This window comes from Dermacentor silvarum, chromosome 6 (assembly GCF_013339745.2).
Source record: "Dermacentor silvarum isolate Dsil-2018 chromosome 6, BIME_Dsil_1.4, whole genome shotgun sequence".
NCBI classification, from domain to species: domain Eukaryota; kingdom Metazoa; phylum Arthropoda; class Arachnida; order Ixodida; family Ixodidae; genus Dermacentor; species Dermacentor silvarum.
The window spans coordinates 63,522,307-63,546,660 of record NC_051159.1 but is presented as its reverse complement, the minus strand read 5'-3'; the positions used below and the strand labels follow the sequence as shown (position 1 = coordinate 63,546,660).

At 46.8% G+C, this 24,354-nt stretch overlaps 1 protein-coding gene across 2 annotated transcripts in view; it reads left to right on the top strand.

The window, feature by feature from the left end:
- LOC125946251 (uncharacterized) overlaps nucleotides 1–24,354 on the top strand; it is a 239,011-nt gene that overhangs the window by 87,834 nt on the left and 126,823 nt on the right. For both annotated transcript variants that reach the window (XM_049668858.1, XM_049668857.1), the window contains exon 2: nucleotides 11,873–12,027. In XM_049668858.1, coding sequence (XP_049524815.1) covers nucleotides 11,873–12,027 — 155 coding nt within the window. The remainder of the gene's footprint in view (nucleotides 1–11,872; nucleotides 12,028–24,354) is intronic.

The window sequence follows — 24,354 nt, the reverse complement described above, 5'->3', positions numbered from 1 at the left end:
CGGCAGGAGCAGAGCCGCTTGAAAGCTGGGAATGATAGTTGTGTTTTCGCTCCTGCATGGTGCTGTCAGTCAAACTTCTGGCTGAGCAAACGTCGTGCGGTGCTTGAGCAATTAGGCGAGCACGGCTTCTTGGGTATACACTTGTAAGAAATATATTTGTCAGCATACGTGTTGTATATTAGTGTTTGCCGGCACGTTCACGCCCAGGGCGACGGATGCTTTAACCTCAGGCGTCATCTACAGCCTGTGAGCTTAGGAGAAGGCGTGGAGACGTGGGAAACATAACTGTGTCGATCTCGGTAATTGTGTATTCAGAGGAGGTTATATGGCGAATAAAAATAAATTTAGGCTATGAGCTTGCAGTCTCCTTGTATCAGAAGATATTATTTTTGCAGAAACCATAACGACAACCGGAACAACCGTATCTTGCGAAAATTTAGGGGAGTCTAGAGAATTTCTTTACCTGAGTTACGATAAAACTGACTTCGGGGAGGTCGGCAACACTGCATTGCGTTCACCATGGAGGTGCGGCTCCTGACACGCCGCTGGCACTCTCCTCCTCACTCCAGCATTCTGACACGCCTTCAGCGCTGCGATAAACCTTCCTTTCGCTTTCCATGCATCGGCTTTTCGACGAAATTGGCTTTTGATGAGTAAGCATCAAGCGGCCTGTTGAGCGAAAAAGCTGGCATCTGTAGCATTGGCCCCTAAATTCCCATTGCCTGCGACGCCACGCAACGTCACAAGCGCCCCGACAGAGCTGAGCGGTGCGAAACTGAACACCTGCTACAACGACGGCGCGCCAGGGGTTGCGTTGAGTGGAGAGGGCATCGTGCGACGCCACGTCACCCACGCCCCGTATCTCGATCTCTCTCTCTCTCACCCCCACTGGGCTTCGCTGCTTTCTCGCTCTCTCGTCGCACAGGAGGTCAGTGACGGCTGCTGCTTGCTGGCTCGGGCAGCAAGTAGCCTGCGGTGCCGACGCCGCAGGTTTTAACCCGCACCAATTTAATCGCAAAATTTTATAACATACCCCGTAGCCAGACATTACTGGCAGCGCAGCACTCGAAGCACCGCTCAGCGGTGTTCAGTTGGGCATTAGTGCTTTAGCATTCGCATCTCATAAGTGCTGATGTGTCCTCGGAATTTTTGTATCTTTCTCTATTTTTCGTTCATCAACTTTTTTTCACCTTTTCCCGGTTACTCATCCCTTGCCCCTCTGTGACACGCACGCTGTTAGACATGTGCATGCGCGCAAAAAATAATTCATTAATTCATTTATTAATAACTAAGCAAGTCGGCAAATGACAGCATGTAGTACATTACGTATAAATCGCGTCCCAGTTTTGTACAAGCATTAGGTAACCCAGAAATCTTGTTTAAACAAGGTGCATCAGACACTCGTACTGTTATTCAAGCCTATACGCTTTATTTTTTTTTTTTTTTCATTGGTTGATTTTTTTTCCTTAATTTTTTTTTTTTTTGCTGTCAGCGTCTCTTGAACGTGTTCTGTTGATCCATCACGCTCTCACGTGGCAGAGAGAACGGGGTCTCAGGCCAGCCGCTTTCTCTCTGAATTAACCTGGCGCATGCTTTATTCCACGTGACTGCGCAGTTGCGTGCCAGATTAGTACATGCCACGCAGCACCGCCTTTGGCTCATTACCGTGCACTAGGAACTACTCAGCCGGAGAAACCCTCCGCGTTTTTCACAGCGCCCCTCTTCCGGTACTCGCATTTTAGTGGAAATCGTGGATGACGGCCTGAATATATAAGCCACCGAAGAAGTGCGCTGCGACAGTGAGCCTAATTTAGAGCACCCGGGCTGCCCGATCCCGCCACTCCGCCATGAATATGCGCCGAGACCGTCGTCGGACTTCTCGGCCCTCTCGTTTCCTATAGAGGTGGGCTACCTGGCTGTTTCGATTGACTTGGCGTTTCGCATCGTGACAAATCCGAGCACTGTGACGAGAGGGAGTCCGGTCAGCTCAAACTTTCCTCCGCTCGGTTAGCTTAAGAGAGGGCGTGTTCCTAGTTTCTGGTCTTGGCATATTTCGCAGTCATCAAGCTCATTCGAGTACACGTTTCTCCCATTTTACTGACCAACTTGAGTCAGTGCGACAAATCTGCTCGTTTAAGAGTTAGTTCGCATTACCTTCAAGCTAATCGGGGCTTCTTTGTGCAGGTTGACGTGCTGGCTATTAGAGTATCCACGTTTGGAGTATCGTAACCCTAAGTAGTTTCCGTAAAGTAGAGTGTATGTGAATTTTTCACGGCTTAATTCTGAACCGGTCTTCCATGGCTGTGGAAGCGGTGTGGATCCCCATGCAGTGTAATATTCCCTATCGTTCCTCTTCCTCAACTTCCTCAACAATGAAGAGCAGGCAAAAACTTCTTTTTAATTGCTTGTTAAAAAACTTCTTGTTTTATTAATTTACGCGCCACGTATTCAGAAGCCGGAAGGAAGGATGGACTGGATTTGAATAGGTATCTAATAAATAGAGTGCAGAAGGCTTCTTGGTTATGCGCCTGGCTTACTGCAAATTCGTCGATAGAAAGCGGCAGGAAAAAAAAGTTCACTCGCGATTACGATACTCCCTAATGCGAAATTTTAGCGCTGCTGTATACGTGTTTCATTAACGCGTTATACAGGCTGGCGCAGACAATCTGTCTCTTGCGACACGTTGCAAGTGGAGCGAAGTGTGGCGCGACTGTCTCGCTAATCGGGAGACCGCGTGGGTGACACGTGGGTGACACGTGGGTGCGATTCACAGCAACCGCCGCAGACAGACCTCTCTTCATGTAGCGCTTTGTTTCCACAAAGAAGGTGCGCGCTACTCTAGCGCCATCTCGTTGTCATCGTCGCCGCAAAGCCTGTCTCGCGCGGCACTACGCTTTATTCTCACGCTTTCGCCATATCCTCCTGCTCCGATATTCCGCCTCATCGTTCCGCTGCACCCTCCTCCTCCGCTTTCCTTCTCGCGTCTTTCATCACCCGCTACGATCGGCGTTCGCTTTCATCTTTCGCTGTGCTTATTCGCTCGGTTATGGGGGACAACGCCGGCGTTCGCCACAGGAACGGGCATCTGAGAGGTGGGGACGTATTCTGCGACGATAGCCTCGGCAATACTATTGCATTCGCGTGACGTAGTCATCAACCAATCAACCAGCTCATCCGATTTTGCCCAACCAGCCAGTCAGCGCGAACCTGAATGCTATGCTGTCGCTGAAAGTGATCGTCGCAGAATACGTCCCCTGCGCTCTGGAAGAAACAACGTCAAAGCGAGCAGGTCGAGTTGCGTTGGCCAGCCCAGCGTATGCTCAAATCGATTCTTCTACAGCCAGCCCATACTCAATTCTCGACGCATTGTTCCGCGTTATACAGTATTGATTGCTTAGGGATAAACCTGCCGCGTTGTAACAAGAGCGCGTGAGCTCTGCTACACCTATGACATGTGGTGCCTAATGGTTCAATGACCAGCAGTGACCGAAGAGCGCCGTCTCGTCTTTTGTTTTTAGAATAGCGACATTTTATTGTCTCCCGCATCAAAAGTTGCGCAGGGCACGAGCCACAACCAGCGCTGACTGTCTAGAATTATAAGCAAGCGGCAGCTGAAGCTGGCTTTCAGTTGTTGTTGGAAATGGTGTTCATCTATGTTCGGTTGCTGTAGAAATAGTTTTGACCCTGTGGAACTGATGAACAATGCTTTATTTCCTATTCGTCGAGCACGTGGTTTCATTCGAATTCTCCTGGCTTGACCTCGACTTCTATTGACTTTATTTTGCGTACGTAGTGACTCTTCCTACACTTTTAATCCCCCTTCTGAAACGGCGCTGAATGGAGTGGAGAAAAGTTTCATGCTTGGTATATTGTTTTATGCTGTGGCAAGTCGCTGAAAAAAAAAAAAAAAGTCGTGGTCACGAAACTCATTAAGATAGCTCTGTCCGAGGGACAAAGAGATGCATTAATAAGCAAATGAACAGTAGAGGCTATGTTTAGGTCCCTTGAAAAAATCAGAGAGGAACCACCTACAAAAATGAAATCGTATGTGCACGTTCGATGCGAAAAGAACGATTGTAAAAAGCTCAAGCTCGAGTCAGTACAATGGGTTCCAAATTGCGCAGGGGCTAAAATGACCCCCAATAAGCAGCTTGTGAAATCAGATGACTCAAAGAAGAAAAAATAAAAAGAGCAATAAAAAAGAATCATAACGGCCTGGGAGTAAGCGTCATTATAAGTGCGATTGTTTGAAACACCGTAACTAAGAAAACTCAGTTTCGCTCAGTGCCATTTGCATTTTGAGTTGTCATTGAGCGACCTCAGTTATGTTCTGAGACATCCAAACATAATTTTTAAATCTTTTCATTTTCTTGTTGCTTTCTTTTTTTTCACTGTCAGTGCTTCGAGATAATCCTCGCCCTTAGCTGTGAGAAATATCGTGGGGAAAAGCGGAAGGCAAACGAACAGATAGGCGAAGATGTAATTATAAAGCCTGTCAATACCATCTGCTCAAAAACGTTTTCTTTTTTGAAGTCTTTTTTTTTTCGTCCCACTAGTGGCATAAGGAACGTCGCCTGAAATAAAGCTTTGACCTCGATATCCCTCTCTTTCGATCGGCTGCGCCGACATGTCGGCTTTGCACATTTTATTTATTTCTTTTTTCTTTAACCCCAGCTGTCTGATATTACATTATTAATTGGAGCTGTCGCCTCCGACGGCAAGCTCGCGGACCGGGTGAAATTCGAAAGCTGCCTTGGCGGGGCTGCTAATGTGTTTCTCCCTCCCCCCCCCCCTTTCTTTTCTCCCTTCTCTCTCGTCTCGGTCCAACAATTGCTTCGCTCTCGATCTCCACCCTATTGACACACACACACACCCGGTGGTCGTTGCGGCTGGCCGGCAGTGGTCACTTACGCGAAACAAAGAGAAGCCATCGACCACGGCGGCTATCGGAATCGATGCCTATAGATCACCCACCCTCCCTGCGCTGCAATGGCAATAGTGGCTGCGCAACGAGATAGAGCCACGCGGTGAAGCGCGCTTGCCAGCCGCAGCGTAGTCGCGCTGTCAGTGCGCTTCCCCGCATGGTTCATTGTCTTGCGTACTGCGTGGTGAGCTGCAGATGAAACATTCGTGCATGCGCAAATAGCTTTCCCTTTTCGGCACAGCGAGCGCCCTTTTCTTTTCGTCGATCTTTACCAACTCCATTTTTTTTTTTTTTGGTTGTCGTTCCCGTGCATAACTGCAGCGCGTACGGGCGGAAAGTACGAGAGAAGTGAAAGAGAGAGAGAGAAAAACACAAACGTAAAAAAATATCCACAAACATCGGCCTCATACTCAGCGGGCGTGTGCGTTCTTTGGGTCGAGTTTGGGGGATTGGGAGGGGGGGGGGGGGGTCGATTCGTCGTAATGACAACAGTGGCGCAGATTTGGACTTTGTTACGCTCAGTAGTCGGCTACACCCTCCCCCGCCCGACGCCCTGCCTTTTCTCCACCAACGTCTCTTCTGGCGCCATCGTAGTACGGCTTGCACGATGAACCGAACGCACGGACTGCGCATCCGTCCAGCGGGCTGTGTTTGAACCGCTCGTTTTCGCGTCTAATTACTCCGCGTTCAATCCCGATCAGCTGAGTACGCATTCGAAGGACGCTTCGTCGCGGGATTTAGCGTTCCAGAAACTAAAAAAAAAAAACAAAAAAACGGGAAGCACTAACCAATCGAAGGAAACAGTGATATTTCGATTGGGTGCACTCTCCCCTTTCTCTCCCGTCGCTGGCTTCCACGGTATCCCCAGTTCACATACGCCAAAAAAGAAGCGTGCTTTGTCCCCAAGTCGGCTTGGGTCATTCGCTTCCTTCTACCGGATACAAAGGTAAAGAAAGTATCGTCACGTCAATAATGTTGTTTCATTTCCATGCACATAAAATGTCCCAATGTTAAATTTTAGGCTTTCACCCGCCATGGTGGCTCTATAGTTGTGGTTTTCTGCTACTGAGAGTGAGGTTGCGGGTTTGACTCCCACCTGCGGCAGCCGCATTCCTCTATTAGCGAAATGAATGAACAGGTGTGCACGTTAAAGAACCCCAGGTGGCCGTAGTTAATCCGGAGCCTTCCACTACGGCGTTTTCCGTAGCCTGCGTGTTGCTTGGAAATTAACGTTAAGCCGCATTGCGTGCCGCAGGGCTCCAGGTCACTTACTGTCCGCATCTTCAAGTAATCCAGTTTATGTGACAGGATTGAAAAATCTACTACAGGAGCCACTTGACGAGTCTCTTTCCACTAAAATCGATAGCCCGGTGCACATTACCGAAACACGATTGCGTGCAGTGCGCATGTTGCGGCAACGATTACGGGAAGAATCATTAACCCACAAATTGTCATTGCACGTGGACGCGCCTGTTTGATTTGGTCATTGCTTGCTTAATGTTTTATTCATTTATTTATTTGTATAGCTGAATGGATTTTATTTCTGGCACGTGTGGAACGGTAGCTGGACTAAAGGCTACGCAACAACTTGCCAAGGACCCATAGGTTTGTCTGTTTTTAACTGAATTGCACAGACCTTGAAGAAGGCGGTGAACAAAATTTTACGTAAAGTAACTTGACATTTTCCCAGATTGGTTTTTCAAATGAATATATAAATACGTTTAGTGGTTTCATGCGCCAGAACCAAAATATGATTTTGAGGCACGCAGTATCGGGAGACTCCAGAATAATATGGACACCTGGGGTCCTTTGACGTGCATCTAATTCATGGTCCACGAGTGTTTTGGGATTGCGCCCGCATAGGAATGTGGCCGACGCGGCCGTGATCGACCTTAATTGTGCTCCGCAAGCATATGTGAGGCAACCCACAGCACTCCCAAACACGGTCAATGGTCACGATTTTGTGGTGATGTCTTCCACTTGATTCTATGCCACTCTTATCATCTCCCCGTTCACGGCCGGATGATCCGGTCGATAACGCCGATGGAACATCGTTCTCACCACTGACGAAGCGCGAAGAAGCTCTACATGAAATAGAATCTGAAAAGCCATCGCTACAAATTCGCGGCCCAGGTTTTATACTTTCACATGAACCCGCAACCATTCCGCATCAGTTAGGCCCTGTGTCTCACTAGGTAGGTATAAAAGCGGAATGTATAAAAAGCGTTATTTATAAAACCAGAAGCAACAAAAGCGGTTTAAGCGTCTGTCAACTCTGTTACAAATGATGCGACCCTACTCCGAAAGAAGAAAAACTTCAGAAGACAGTAAAAAATAAAAAGAAAGAACCACTCGTTGACCTCCTCTGCCAGAAAACCATGGTTGAACATGCACTGCCAGCTGCCCTAACAAGACATAAAAGACAGGCAGTAGTGTATACAGTAAACACTCGATTTAAAAAAAAATAAAAAGACAACCTCTGCGACATGTAAAGTAAATATCACAGTCGCAGTGATGCAAAGGGGCGAGTAAACAAACCACGCACTTATCAAGAGGCGTCTTTGAATACTTCAAGAAGGAAATGAGCAGAGGCCTGGGAATAAGCCACGACACTTTGTCTCTGTCCTACCCCGTGAGAAGTAGTTTCCCTTTCGCTCCTCTCGCTAAGAAATAACACGAATGACACAGAAAAATCACGCTCACGAAACACTAGTGCACCTAGCACTCGCATATTGCGCCCTCTGTACGTCGCTTCTTTATTGTCCTTACGTGCTCGCACACTCGGCCTTCCGTGTTTTGTTCGCGTCCGCGCTCTAGCTGGGCTGCTTCTATATTAAATGAAAGGCCCACGTGCTCTTGCTCGCGCACGCACGTACACGTAGGAAACGCAGTCGTCGTGTAAGTGCGCCGACGTCGTCGTCAAGTCTGCGCATTTTGCCGTCGCGGGAGCGTCTAGACGCTCCCGCCGTCTGTCACCGCCTCAAGCGGCGCGCGCTGGGCCCAGCGACAGAAAGCGGGGCGCGCAGAGAAGAGGGACAAGCACCCGAAGGCGTGCATAATGCAGGGCGCCGAGCAGACAGGCCCGGAGTGGCGGGGAGCTCTCTCACCTGGAGAGATGCTCCCGGCGAGAAAGGCTTTGCCACCGACCTCTTTCTCTTGCTATCTCTCGCTCTCGCGCCCCTGTCACCCTTCTCCTTTTTTTTTGTATTCATCTTTTTTTAGCGAAATGCGTGATCAGATGCAAATGGAGAGGAGGAGGAACTCGTTGGCGTCTTCTCTTAACGCGCTGCCTCTGCGCGTCTGCCCTTTCCGTGCAGCCACGTGACGCGTGTGGGACTGCGGCATTCGGGGACAGTGTTCTATCAGATCTTGCTTCGCCGACAACCTTCAAAAAGCGCGACGTCGGAAGAAGGAAGGAGCTGCAGTCACTTGCGGGGTAGAAAAAAAAAAAGATGGACATTTCGATAGCAAAGGGAGTGCGAGTCTGCGTTCGTATATAAATTGGATGTATTTGCTGCCTTTTGTGGCGTCTCTTTATTGTTGTGCTTAGCCGTTTGTTCATTCCTAAATCTACGATATCTTCAATCAGTGGTTTTATCAGTACACTGGTGCATATTGTTTTTGATCATTTATTCATTATTTGATCATTGATCATTATTGATCATTATTTGATCAGTTATTTTGATCAAAGGTTATCTTCGGAAGCCGCTATCAGAAAAAAAAATTAAACATAAGCAAAGTGGAGGCAGGTGAGTAGGTACACACCTGCATTGTTTTGCTGTGCTTTACAGCTGTAGGCGTTGCATCTTTTGTTCTCTTCTTTTTATATTTTTTTGTGTGTAGTGTATGTTTGGTGGAAAATTCCACGTCTTTGCGCTTCCCTTGCTTACGAACGTGTAGCTTTAGGCTTAGATGATGTGTGTATTGTACACATTATCCTTGTTGTCTTGAAAGTGATGGGCAATTTACAATCATGTGTAAGCCGAAGTCACACCAAGATTCACAAAATGTTCCTGAACGCGTTGTGGGCGCTGCCAGCCTCATCGGGAAATTAGCGCGAACATGGCAACGGCAAACTCATCTGAAAGAATAAATCTTCCCAATAAGCTTTCAGCCATCCTCTCCGATCTGGAGATACTTCAACGGAACCTTCTTGCTAACAGCCTGACGGGAGAACGTCTCTTCGGATCTCGCAGTGTCATCTAGGCGGCAAAACTTTTTAATATTGCAGTTGAGAGAGAGAAATTGCCGGGAGGAGAAAAAACGAAATATTTCCGGTTAGCTGCCTTCAACGAGAGAAAACAAGATGGGCAGAAGAGATGAAAAAACACAAAACTGAAACCCATCAGGCTAACGTCACTAGTTCGCAAGCATTTATTTTCTTAAGTTGTGTGTATATTGGCTGGTTATTTCGGTTCACTACGACAGCTCACCGGCTCCTACTCTTAACATACTTCCCAAGAATACGAGCGCCGGTGTAGATACTGACGGTGTCCTAGATTTAACCAAGTTTGCAGGTCAGATGACGTGGTACCATCACGGCAGTCAGTGCGGAAATATGCTGCCACTGCATGCGCGAGCACAATACGTCCTCTGTCAATCGCGGTTACGTATTCTGCAGTTCTCTAAGTCCATAACAATTGTTTTTCATGTAAAATTGGCAAAAAGAATACACAAATTAAGCCTGTACCTCTCGGCTCTAATCTCTTCAAGACTCGGCATAACAGTCTAATTTAATAAAATCTTGAAGTTCCTTGCGTATGAAATTTTTTATTGTGTGAGCGCGAGTGTGTGTTCGTGCGTGCGTGCGTGCTTCCTGATCTAAAGGCCAACCATGTGACCAAATTTTCGAATTTACATTGATTCCCAGCTCCTACATAATTTTCTTTACCGAGGCACTTCGAGCAGCACGGATTTTCTTTATATTTTAAGTTAGCTTTGATGACTTCAAAGTTAAAATTTTCTGTGTGTGTGTGTGTGTGTGTGTGTGTGTGTGTGTGTGTGTGTGTTTCTTTTTTTGTGTGTGTAAAGACGGGCACTGTTGCCTTTTCATTTTAGTCTAAATGGAGCGGTTGCCGCTATTCACTTTAACACTTTCTTCTGTACCACACGAGTTATCGCTCATTTACTGTAACGCCGGAATGAAATCCGAACATGGTAAAATGAACTAGAAGGTGAATTTTCCTTTCCCTATCCGCCGCTGTGTATGGCAGCGGGCTTACTCATTCACAGAGACTTAGGCCCGTATTATTCGCAAACGGAACTTACCCTTAACTTATGACTTAAGTGGCCGGTTGATGCTTAACACGTTTAATAGACAAATCTTGTACTTAAGTTGAACTTTATTCGTACTTGAGTGCCGAAAAGTAAAGTACAGTTATTAGCAACCTTAAGTGCGACTTTAGCTACTCTCGCCTAGCAAGCAAGATGGCCGACTGCTACGGCAGTCTTGAGTGCTGTTTAAGGCAACTTAAGGCAATCTTAAGTACTCCAGGAGCATGGCGCGTTCTTCTTCAAAAAAGTGTTTTTTCCATCGTCCGCGCGGGTTACAAACACACAACACACAGACACACTACGCACAAACACCGCACGTTTTCAGCAACAAAACAAAAAACAATTCGGGACGGCGACTCACACAACCGCAGTGGCTGTGAGATCCTTTGCGGACGGACGAGTTTGAGTAAAGCGCTAAAACCAAATAGTTCTGTGTATATTACTCGGCAGAAAGCTCGTGCAAGCACTGCAACATTTATATCCACATTACTCTACAGCAAGAAAAAAAATTTTACGATTGAACTAATCGTACACGTAAATTATTTACGTACCCTCGACACCACATGACATACTTGACCCGAAAAGTGTTACTTTCGAAAGTGATACTTAAGTGTCGTTCTTGAAGTGCTCTCCTAAAACTTTCCTAACCCTTGTACTTTTCCCGCACTTATTGACGCCCTATTAAAGTTCCGTTTGTTAATACGGGCCTTAGCTTGGGTCAGTAGCCCTCTTAGCACCCGTCTACGCCACGGTCACTCATCTCACTTTTGAGGTATATCACGCAATAAGTAATTAGACGTAATAGGTGTTATTCTTTATTCCTTCTTGTTACCGTGTCATGCCGGCGTAATAGCACACTAACAAAAAAAAAAAAAAGGAAAAAACATTCCAACTTGTCCAGCTGCATGTAAAGCATGCTTCTCCACAATTAGAGTCAGCATAGGGAGAAGCCCAATTCAATATTTTGTACTGTAATAGACGTGAGACGCAAAGCTACAGAGAGTGAGTAAAGCTGTGTGTACACTTCTTGCGTAGCTAGAAAACTTAGCATCGAGATGGTGAGCGTCCTTCTGAGGAAATAATAAATATAAAAGGCACTTAAACTCACATCGAACAATGGTCATCTGGGCGGCGGCACCGCTCTTTGTTATTTGCACAGCCAGCGCATTGGGAATCTGCATTTCCTAAGAGTATGTAATAGTGGTCACGTCAGAGCAGTCTGTTTATGTGCGTGGCTGTTGGCGATCAGTGGCCATTATGCGTTGCAGTCATGCGTTGTGATAGTTAACGATGTGAAATATAAAGTTTGAGAATGCAACTACTATCTGTAAATATCTCACTACAAATTGCAACAATGAGAAGTAAATATCTTATCGACAGTGCCTATTTTTATTCAGTTATTGCATGGATTTCGTAAAATACGACAAGTTTACAAGATCGCCAGAAAAGGCAATCGACAAGTTGCACGACAGGTCTCTCAAAGACGCTCGACTTACGCAGTGCTTATTCTGAACGGAATCTAAGCCGAAGGAGAAGTCCGTGTAGGGTGCAAATTTAGAAGCAGCGTGGCGCCATTCTTGCACACTAAACAGTCAGTAATTTGCTTGTGCGTTTGCGACGCAAGGCAGACGAAGGAGCGCAGTTTCACTATCGCTGCTCCTTTTAATTTTGCAGCCCTATTGAAGCTACCAGTGAAGCAAGGAAATGACCTAACGGCCGGCAGTCACCGACGCCGCCGGTCGCTCGTCCCCGTCGCTATCCCATCGCGGGCGGGTTACCCATGGCAGAAAATTCACTGGGAGGAGGTCGCGATATCACGCCGTAATGCGGTAAGTTGCACAATATTGTGGCGTGGTAACGTCAACTGCTTAGGCTTGACGCGTGGATGGTGTTATTATGGGACGTCGGTGCTCGCGTGCGCCGGGTAGATCCAGTAGGCAGAAGTGTAGAGCTTACGGTGCCGGCGCGGTGACGTGACGGAAGCGCCGCGTCGCGCAGGTGGTACGATTCGACTTGCTAGCATCTTGTCAGCATCTTGACATCCTGGGGATAAATAGCGGTTTTAGTGCTTCCACCGAAGCCACTAAGCAGTTACCCTACTTTGGCTACTGCTGAACGCTTCAGTTAAACTCGAGCCTGTTTCACACGTCGCCCCCTTAGTCGAATTCCTTCTGCCGCAATGTGAAACTCGAATCCTTTCAGAAAAAAAGGAAAGGCCACTGCTAGGTTACCAAGAAATTAATGCTACGAAATACTCGTGTTAAATACTTTTGTGTGGCCAGTCGCACTCGCAGGCACATTTTGTCTCTTAAGGACATAACCAAAGCGAGTATACTTGAATCTAAAGGGCTATGCACAATCTGTCGTTCCATTACATCTTGCACCTTATCTCTTTAGGTTTACCAACTCCACTGTCTGCTTCTTCGTTCGGTCTCCGCACTCAGTGCTAGAATGCTGGCTTTCTCTTTTCTTGGTTGCTGCCGGGGTCGTCTTTCTGTCTCGTCTCGATGTCGGTAGAATTGGGGGTATCATCTAGCTCAACGACTTTCGGTACTCCTATAGGCTATCTTATACTAGCACAAAACTTTAAAGAACCGCGTTTGACTACCGTCCGTAAAAGACCACGCCATGTTAAGCTCTTGCGCGGTAAAGTACGCAGTGGTGTACACTTCATGGTGTGCGCGTTCTGTGCTACTACCGTCATCGGTTACGACTAGAAAACGTTATCTGCTCGTGATAGAATCTGTTTTCGTATTGTTTTCTATTATACCATTGCCAACAGCAGCAGGTTGACCACAGCTGGCATTCATACCACTCACAGCTATAATGTTATTGAGATTGATCTGAATGACGCGGTTTATCAAGTAGACTAGTTGAAAAATGCTGGTCCCGTGTTTTTTTAATGCTACAGCATTATATGCCCCATTACACCAAAATCCGTCGGCGTGACCGAGACATGGTACCAAAATGGCTGACGCCGCAAAGGGTAAAATCACGTCAGAAAATGCTCGGATTGACGTCACATTTCTCAGGGAGGTTCCTGTAAACAAAGTAAATTAATGGCCTTGAAAAGAAAATTTGGTACATTTCGGTCTGGGAGGGGAATCGAACCCGGACCTCCAGGGTGCAAGACGTGCACGCTTCCCCGATGTCACGTCGGCTCCACGGTTGTGGTTTACTAAAGCTGTGCCTAGTGCGTGCGTTCGTGACGTGTTCATGAGTGCGTTCACGACGTTCCGAGGTCTACAAACGCTATAATGTTCTCGCATTCCGACACTAAGCAGTCTTAAGTGTCTCTGCCGAATTTTTTTAATTGCATTCATCCCACAAGAACATGGCTTCTTGATTTACACGACGGCGATATCAAATGTTTTCCAACTCGGCAAAGGTATCCACCCAACGTTCAAGCGCCAGCGCCAACAGAAAGAACGTATTGATCGTAACACGCATTCTTTCGCCATTTAGAACCGCGCGTGCGCTTCGATCTACGACGCGGATGACAACCTTCCAAGACGAAAGAAAACCACATCTATCCTGGCAGCGCACTGCCGCAGTTCTCATATCCAATGCAAATATCGTACATCCCCGAAAAACACTTGCCCTAAATTCGTTCGCAGTAAAAGGGCGCGCGCATTGTGCGGCGAAGTCGAACGCATAAGCCGACATCATTTTGCTGCCCAAGCGGGGCTATAGGACAACACGCTCCGCGCGGGACGTCGTCATCGGCATAGGCGGCCCATTTTGGCGCTACTAGTCTCGTATTTTTGAGGCTTATCTGCGAACGGCCCGTTTATCTCGTTTCCGGCTTCAAGAGGCGCCGAGGCCTGACGCGCCGCCGCGAACAGAAGCAATGCAAACAACAAAACGATCGCGCGCACAATGGATGCGCGAGAACGTTCCCCGCCGTAGACAGTTCCGGTGGCCAGAGGGAAGGGAAGAAAGAGGTGTGCCTGCCAGAGCACAGGACAAGGCGGAGAGAAACGAACCAAGACCGGAGAATGGCGGTTATAGGAATATCGACAGCACTGTGCGCGCAGTCATAGCCCAGTACTGCTCCGTTAAGGGGACATTAACGGCGTATTATATCGCCGCTGAGGAGCGAGGATGGAGATGGGGAGGACATAAAAAAACGCGGTGGTCCAGGGAACAAAAAAAAAAAGAAAACGAAAACAAAGGAAAAAGAGAGAGAAACGGAGTACGGCGTGCCACGCGAAGCGATGCCGCTAACGCCTTCCGTGCTGCCGGCGACGACTCGATGCCTGCAGGAAAGACGTCGTTAGCCACGTCACGTGGTTCGCATTAGGCCTAACGTTGTTTGGCGGCTTTATAATGCGCGCGCTGCAGGAGGCCCTCGCGCGCCGGTTGTTCCTTGCCTTGCGCGGTGGCGCGCAGATGATGATAAATTTGATGCGCGCGCAAACGCTCCACCCCTGCCTACTTCTTGGGCTCCTGCAAACATTGTAGGTTGGATTTTTTTTTCTTTTTTTTAAGTGCGTTTTACTCTTCTTGGGTCAGCGCGTGTTGTCTAATGCGGTTAAAGCCTCTTGTGTGCCTGTCTGTGTCCTCGACTTTCGGCGCTTCTTGGGGGCTCTTGTGGTCGAGAGGGTGCCTGTGAGCCCTCGCCTTGGACGCCGATAAGAGGGACCAAAAAGCAAGCGAGGAAACTCTGATCTTCTCTGCGATTACTTTAAGTATAGATGGGATGTTAATAGGCATTATAGAGTCTTTGCCTGAAAAATATGTCCCGGCCATCATGCTTCTATGTATTCATTTAAATGTACAATGCCCTCAATAGCATTACAAATTGTGCAATTTCAAAAGGCTCAAAGGAGCTGTAGAAGGCGCATACAGCAAATCGGCGCAGATAATGTACGGTGAAGGAGCCCAGTAGCAATTTGTCCCGTGAATTTTCTTTCCTTATGTAGCTCTAAGCCTGGCGGTGGACACTAACAAAGCCTCGCAACTTGCACGTGGAACAGAGGTGCAGCAGCGGGGCCACATTTAGCAAAACTATGTTGAAACAACGTGGATGACTCCGTTAATGAGAGTTGTCTCGCCAACTTCACATGTTGCAATAGCTTTCGGCTTGAATATTGCTGCTTCACTCCTAACGCAAATCAAAGGGCATACGGTGTTGGCCAAATGAGACACTCCCATGTAATTCCTTTTTCTAGCTCACTCGCATATTGGTTTTCAATTTTCTTTTTACGGAATCGTTTTGTGGTTTGTTATCCTCCTATGTCGGTAACCTGGCGAACTGATAGCTTCAGAAAAAAGGAAACAAGAGACCTGTATTCGGGATTTACTCAGCGTGGGCTGAAAAGAACCTGCGACAGTGCAGCCTCATGCGTCTTGTGGGACCCGAAAGAGCGAAGCAAAAATGAATTAGAATGAGCACGCTTGTAAGCTGCCCTCACGCCCGATCTGGACAGCGTGGGCTGCGTTTTTCCCAGCTAGCTTAGAGAAGCAGATCAATCGTGCGCACGAGTACGCCTATTTGGTACACGCCCATGCGCTTGCGACATGAAGAGATTTTCTCGTCTCTGTCGCAATCAGTCCACGAGCGGGCACTGGCTAGGTCGCGGCCTTTCTGATACCCTTAATTATATTTCAAGAGAAACGAAGAACTGCACGGCTGCCCGTAATCTCGGCACACGGAGTGGATGTGACTCATTTGCAACTATAGCTCTGCCCCCGCTGCTGAAATCGACTCACATATTCATGTGTGGAGACGTGATCACAAGTCGTCTGAGTCATCGAGAGCAATACCTATTAGTTACCAGAAAAGGGACGACGCTTTATCGGCTTAAGCTATTACATAGGCAGCACGTAGTGTCGTATGATGGTGAGGACTAAATTGTAGCTCGCGGATGCCCGAATTAGGCGTGATGTCGACATGCGACTGTGGTTCGTGTAGACAGCAGCCAGCTCGCAAGATAGACGTTTGATGTCAGTTTTCCTTCTCGGATTAAAAAAAAAACAACTACGAAGCAATGTTTTCTTGCCACTTTGTCACTTAATTGCACTGCACATCTGTACGGTAACGTTATAAGATGAAGCGTTTATTTTGTTGGCCTTATGCTACAATTCTCCAGAAACTTGTGTTTGACTTCCGGAGGTTTTGAAGCCGTTGGCAAGTGCAATGATTCGATATTGGGAAAACTGTTTTGTTTAAAGCAACAAAGCTAAAGTAGCCTATATCATAATTTCAACATACGAGCGCCCGAATTACAACAAGGACGAGGATACACGCTTTTTTAATAAATGTTTTTTCGTGTTTGAAATATAGAGACGGCTAGCTCATGCCACCATGTCAGCCATAGCGAAAGCGCATATACCCCTCTATTCTCGGTATTTCGATCACAGAACTAAAAAGTGCAAGTGAACCTGAAAAAAATTTCAGCAGCTTCGTGTGCTATACAGCACGATACACAGGTAATCTATTGTCGGGAAAAGATAGATTAGCTGCGCGCTTGACTGCGGCTCTCGGGGAGGTGGGTGGTACGTGAATAATTGAAAGCGCGAGAGATTGTGGGCTGCAGCTCAGCGATGAAACCGATTGTTACCTGGTTTCCCCGTGTAAACGCACGCGGAAAGATATGCAGCGTTCGATGCTGTCACAGAAATCGGTACCCTAAGAATGAATAGTGCATTGTCAGTCAGTGACTGGTCGTACCGCACCCGGTTATATGGTCGACTCTTCTCGTACCCCACCATTCTTTTTTTTTTTTTATGTGAGCGGTTAGACGCCTAAAGCTATCCTACAAGGAATTTCGTTGCCCATCGAAACAAGTACCTGTTATTCGCAATTCGGTAGTCGCTATTCTCATACAACTCAAGCTCTTCATCATCGTGACAGTTTGGATTTGTCGGTATGGTATATCACTAGGATGATGTTCGTATAGCAAGTGCATGGGAAGTAAGACGTAATACGCAACAGAGGGTGCTTGAATCACATCAACCTGAACGACCGTTTCTCATTCTCGTATAGGTTCATTCTCGTTAGTGCGCGCTTTGGTCGCTTTCCCCTACTTTGTCTCTCTAGTTCCTTTTTTCTTACCTCCGTAACAAACCTGACGCTATCTGGTTAACCCCCTGACTGTTTCTGTACACGCTTTCTCTCTTGGCTGAGGTTACTTTGCGCATCTTGAACGTAACTGTAGTACACGGCCACCTGTCACTGTGTCAAGAAATTTTACTTTGCAGGTATGTGCACCCTGCCTATGTCTTTTTTTTTGTCTCTTCTCTTTACGTAAGTGTAGGGATACCGACGGCGTTTAGCCTCACTTTCTTGCCTTTTATCTATCTCGTACACCGCTACAATGACTATACAAAACATTTAGGAGCAAAAGTGTTTCATTGGGAAGTACGGTGACTCTTTCAAATTGAGGTAAAAGATATCAAATGCGAAATTACACCCGTGTATAGAATTTGAACGCGCTCAGTTCAACATGAGTTGGGACTGCAGTCTGCGACAAAAGATTACGGTTCGCGTGATCTGAGAATATTTTTAATTGCCGATAACTTTGTGACCGCTGCTAGTGAAACCGTGAAACTCTGCATTGTTCGCGTATCCTAGTGAAGGCTGGAAATGCGGATACCAAGCTTCGTGAACAGACTGCCGAAATATGAATTTTTTTTTCTCCGATCCGCGGTCCGCAAACTTTGAACGCCGACTGTACGCCGAAAGGTGTACACTGTCCCCGCAAGGATACCGTTGTGAGAGCAATTCATCTGTGTCGACAAACCAGGCTGTTGTGAAAACACGTGCACTGCCACTCGTTTGATTAAACAGCTCCAGTCGTGTTCGATATGTTTTACAGTCCGTACGGTGAACCCACATGAACAAAAGAAAGGTAGGAGACGCGAGGGCAATCAACTTTTAAGTAAAATATTGGATGAAACGCGTCACGCTTTCGTATCTCATATATCATTCATACTGCCGAGAACGCGTTCGCCCATAAGCGACAATTTGTACAGCCAAGACGCGTCTAGAGCACCTTATTGCGAAATAATTTAATTATAGTAGTCTTTCAATGGCACTTCACGAGCTGAAAGTTTCGTTAACGCCCACTGGGGACATTTTGCGCTGAGGCAACACGGGTTTCAGGCGGTATTGTAAAACTTTACGTTCCTGGTGGAAAAAAGGAAATCGAAAGAGGTTTCTTGTATTGAGACTTTTAAGATTGCCGACGGATGAAAAAGGAGTTTTACTGCGGAATAATAGTATCCCATGTTGTTTTATATTTGAAGACCAAGACGCTGGACTGCTCGGTTTCCAAGTAGACGCTATAATTTTCTCTGAAAAAACTTGCGTAAACATTAAATGAGAAGATATGCCGTTTCACAACAAAGTTCAACAGGGTTTCAACAAGGCCACAGAAAAGGCGTTTTGGCTCAGCGGCTGCATGGGAAGCGCACGCGAATACAGACATAAAGAAGCAACTGCATGAAGTGTATTGTCGACGCATTTGCCCACGTATTTCTGTTTATAGTGCTGCCCGGCGTCAGGGCGTGCACATCACGCAGTACGCCTTATTCTTTTTTCTCTCATCTATCGCATCCCTTTTCCCATCCCCCGGTGCAGGGTAGCCGACCGGAGATCTTCTCTGGTTAACCTCTTTGGCTTTACCTTTCTCTTTCTCTCCCTCTCTCTATCTCTGTTTATGCCGCGCTCGTAGTAAGAGAGCCGATACTGTGGAATACTTTAACGTGTGGCTTCGATTCTTTGCTTCCGTAGCCACATTCCTGTGGCGGCCACTTACAGCGCACCAATATTCTGGTAGGACGGAGTTTTCCCGCAGTACTGCATTTTTTTTTCACATCGCGGAAATATACTAACTGGAACAGCAGTTAATTTAGCTACACATCCCGAGTCCGTATTTCTCGAAACTAGTGCAAGGCGTGCAGTGTCTAACGAAAAGTCATGATTTGGGTGGTGGCTGACTTCGACTCTGCAATTTCAAGTTCCCCGCCGGCATAAGTTACTATTTACTTATTTAGCAATAAAAAATTCAAATTATAATTGTAGTGGTGGTGTTGGTGGTGAGTCGTAGCAACAGGCAGGTTTAGCCTGACGATCAACGCTGGCAATTGCTCCGCTCGAGCGTCTCCTACAATAACGCTGCGGCAATTCACAACATGTCCAACAACCATTCTCTCCGAAGAGTGTATTAAGAAAATGTGAAGCTTCTTTCGGGGCTATAACTGATACCTTCTAGGAACAAAGGCTGTGGCGGGCACGCACTAAGGAAGGTACTTCTTTTGCAGGTTCTCGAGAAGAGCGTCCATTTCATGGACGCTCTTCCACAAGACCACAAAATCTGCCTAATCTGCGTAATGTCTCCTATCTCGTCGCATGCTGTAGATTCCGGATAATTGATACACCCCGTCTTAAATAACCATGCTGGTTTACGCGCAGATCCTGCCATTATTCAATATAGAAGTGACGCTTTCTCTCGAAGAAATCTATTGGTTACGCAGGGATTATGTGGTGGAAACCAAAGCGACCCAAAGTGATCACGAATGTCAGGCTTCGTGACCTGATTACTCTTCAGGGCCATGCCTTTAGGAACGTTATAAAGCACTTCTTATGCAAGATGAGCAGCTTTTTCATTGCCAGTGTAGTGGGAAAGACCATCCGGGCTGCTGGACTTCGTCCTCTTCTCTCAATGGTTTCGGCCTCTCTTCCCCACTACACCAGCAATATCATTGTGGGAGGGCATTCACTGAAACTTTACTTTGAAGCCTTGGCTGCCGAGCTCTTTCCCGGGGGCTGTGTGATTTTCACAGTAACTTGTTGGGCGGTAGACCACGACAGAGTTGTTGCAACGCAGGGGCCCGTAAGAACAACATTCTGCGCAGGCAAAGTCTTCAGTTTACGTAGAGCAGCAGCTATTGTCAGACCTTCCACAGCTGTCGACGAGGCTAATAATTAATAATTGTCTCGGCATTTATCGCACCAATTGTCATGGCAGCCACTGCTGTGAAGCTCTAGGAGTAAGAATAGAATTCAATCGAATCGCAAGCCTTTTAAGAACATAAGCACGCGGTTTATTTGACAGTGTGCTGTGTTTCCTATTCACGAGGAAATCTGTTAAATTATAATAGCAAAGATGAAATCTAAAAGTCTATGCGATTTTGTACACACTCCGTAACAAAGGCGGGAGAATAAAAATAGCTTTTGTCAGTTAATATTCCCCGAAGATGGCAGCGTGCTTTTAGCAGCGTGGCTTTAGCACCGTGGCTTTACCAAAGTGGTTTTACCACGTGGCTTTAGCACCGTGGCTTTAGCAACGTGGTTTTAGCAACGTGGGTTTAGCAACGTGGGTTTAGCAACGTGGTTTTAGCAACGTGGTTTTAGCAACGTGGTTTTAGCAACGTAGATTTAGCAACGTAGATTTAGCAACGTAGATTTAGCAACGTAGATTTAGCAACGTGGTTTTAGCAACGTGAATGGCCTACCGAAAAATGGCTACCCTGCGCCGTGCCTCAGCGGTGATGGCGCTCGCGATCGCGGCATCGAACCATCGCCACCACGTCGTGCCTTGGCAGCGTAGCGAAGTGCTCTTGCACTTCGATTCAGGTGCACGTTACTAGCTTGTCAACCCATGCTACAGCGTCATATACAGTGAATGAGTGAGTGAAATAACTTTTATTAGAGGTCCGGCGAGGACACGAACTCGTCGCGCACCCGGCTAGTCCCACGTCGGGACCGGCCGGACAGCCAGGATTTGCTTGTCTAGAGCGGGGCTGCGCAGAAGCGAGAAACAGTGAATATATACAGTGAAACATATACAGTGAATATCTGGGAAATATAACTAACTTACCTTAAAGCCACACGTACGCCAAAGCACGAAATTCGCTGATTACATCATCAACCTGATTCAACGCATTTTTTTTCCTTCACGATCCCTCGGGCTCGCGACAACCTTCTGTCAGTTCTACAAAAGGCGTTTTCCAGGTGTGTCCCCTATGCGATGACGAGACCAGCAGACTGATTGAGAACAAGGACCTGTTCTCTGAAGGAACACTGGAATAAGGTTCTTATGAAATGTATCGTGGTTGACCACAACACTACATTTTCCTTCAACACCACAGGTCGCATAGTATGTTGTATGTCTGCATGTCACGTATGGCGTTGTTATATGTTATGCGTTTTGGTGTGCACATCTGCACTGAACTTATCTGCGCGTTTTGAGACCCTCTTGTACACGATCACTCGTTTACAGTACTGTGCCACAACAGAACTCTTAAGATCCTTTTAGTTTCCTGTGTGGGTAGAGCTTTGGAAAAAATGGTCATGCTAAAAAACTGTCGCCAGTGCATATCACTTTTTGTGCTTTTGCTTTGGTTTCCCCGGGAAAAGACTAGCCGCCGTTGGTAAAGATGCCAGTCTCTCCTTTCAGTTTGTAATAATAATAATAATAATGCACTGGCAAAACAAATAAATCTATTCTTAGATTTTTCCTTGACTCGCTTTTTTAAGAATTACATTTGTACAGAAAACGTCAGTATTGCTTATTTGAATACACTTTATGGGGTGCCATAGCCAGAAGCTTATCCTGTCATCTTCCCACCTTTGCTGGTTTGATTTTTTTTCTCTGTTTGTGCTCTGGGTCCTTTTTCTCTGCCACTAATTGTCGATATCACTGTCTCTGTAATGACTACCAGCTCATCAGTGCCCACACTGATCAACTCTAGCAGTTACTCTTTGTCGTTAACTAAATGATGCAGAATTTTGCCCTTCGAATAATTTTCTTCAATTTCTTCGCCAATATCGTCGTCGATTAGCACCAGTATTAATAAGTACGCTGCCGTATGGGCCAGGCTGCGCAATACAGCAGGTATGTGCGAGATTCATGTCAGCTGGCGCACGTCATCAAGCAAATCAGTTCTGCGGAAGTTTTATAAAACTTCCTCCACCTTGCAGATTTCTACAGAACTGATTTGAAATATTCACTTTCACGGTGCTTCGAGCTGGTCGATTATTTCAGCCTCTCTTTGTGGTCTTTTTTAGCTCATATGCTAGAACTACCGCACCCCAGTGCTGATGGTACCCGGCTTTATCTCCGCACCAGCACGAATTTTTATTACAATAGCATTTATATAGATGCTCGAGACACATTTGCGCCGGTGGCGTCGATGTTGCCGTGCAGTCCCACTGATGGGGAGGCTTACAGGGTTTCCAGAGACGCGGAGTGTGTTTGGCTGCAAAAATGACGAAGCGAAGTGGCCGCGAGAAAGGATTATTGGGCTAGTTGGTCTTGCATTGCTCATGAGGAAAATTAGCGCAACAAAATGACAATTAACGCACGCACGAACGGAAGACAAAGACAAGCGCTTCTCACAACTGTGAAATAGCGGGAGGAATTTCACATATATATCAGCTTGTCAGGCATGTGCACAATAAAAAAATGTCGCAGTTTCACCCTTTCGGGTTAAACTGCGACAACGTAAAGTTAGACGTCCGTCCGAGGAGATCAAGCACAATACTAAACCTTGTTAACGCTGTCAATGCTATGGCCCTCGGGCGAAACCAACAAATTGTTTTCATCTACCAAGCTATGTTTTGAAGAAACCAGCATGGGTTTTATTTGTAGCTTTGTACTAACTGTTGGGTCAATGGCAACTTTTTTTTTCTTCTCATTGAACTACGAATTAGCTATATCTGGGTGGGGCTACTAATGGTCGCCCATCTTCAGCTTGTCCAGTCGCAATGCGCCTCGTACAGAGGACACTCGACACCCACACGACTACAAGTTTTTCGAAGTTCTGAGCCTCGCGCCAGACGCAGGATTAGGAGTTTTGGGAAGCGTCAGCACCGAACGAACACGCTCGGAAATGGGGAAACAACGGCGCGAACGCCAAATGGTGCCACTCACCCACACCGGCAGCGAGCGACGCCTCCTCCTGTCGATAGCCGGCTCTTTGGTCCGAGAGGAGACCCTTGGGTGGGAAACATCGGCGAAGACCCTCATTGCGTGAAACGGGACACGGAGTCATTCATAATGAAAAGGGAATAGAAGGGTGGACGAGGCAGCCGGCTCAGGCGCGCGGGCTCCCCTTTTCCCGCTGGCGCGGGTGGAAACGAGAATACGGAGCGGTCGGCTTGCTCTTCGCACATCCTTGGCGCGAGCCACTAGATAGCTATAGATTGTCCGTAACCTTTTTTGCCGTTTGCTGATTACCGAATTACGGAAGCCGTTGACAGAAGCAGCTAGTAAAGCAAGTGGGTGCAGTTAATTATGCAATATTGAAGGCGCTTTTTGCGCAAGACAAAGAAGGTTTGTAGTTTTGTGTAAAACAGTACGTTCATATCCATAACGCGACAGTAGTAACGATAGTAGAGACATCTTGAGAGCTTTGGCCAACTACAGTGCGTCTGATGCTCTTTTTTTTTATGGTGTGGCGTGAGTACTCTCGTCGAAAGAAAATCTTGAAATAACACGATGTTAACGATCATGTCGTGGTCGACGCTTTACACCAGCAGTTAAGAATACGGTACATCGCCACAATGTTGGCTGTGTAAGCTCTTTGGTTATACTCTTCATCGCAAGATATCGCTACCGGCGTTGCTGCTACTGCGCATTTTTTCGATAACCCTTCCACAAATGGTATTCCACAAACGGATTAAAGACAAGGTGAAACTGTTTATCATGCAATGCGGCGAACTTTCGCGCCTGTTTAATAGCATTCGTCAACGACGTCAACCTGGAAATTCCCTTTGGAATTGGACGTTTATGCACTCGTAGTACAGGAAGTACTGATATTGCGCCTGGTAATATTTTACTTTTTTTTTTCTTAGAGCACGTGAAACAATTCAATATTCTGCAAAGCAGAGAGCAGTCTAGCCTCACTGCAAACCATGTGGAACGCATTTTCGACTCGTTTTCAGCGCGGTGTGTCACGGATTCGGGGCGTCCTTTTGGCGTAGTAAATCCCGCACTCGCCATTCCGGTCGAGGTTGCAACCAGGCCATCAACTCTCGACCATTAATATCGGTGGTATTTTAGTCCTTTCCATCGATTCCTCATCGATTTCACTGACCAAAACGAGCTTCGTATCTAAACGATCTCAAATAAATAAATAAACTATTTATTCCATAAAAGGTAATCCATTACCGTTCGTGGCGCAAGGGCCGGCTTGACTTTATT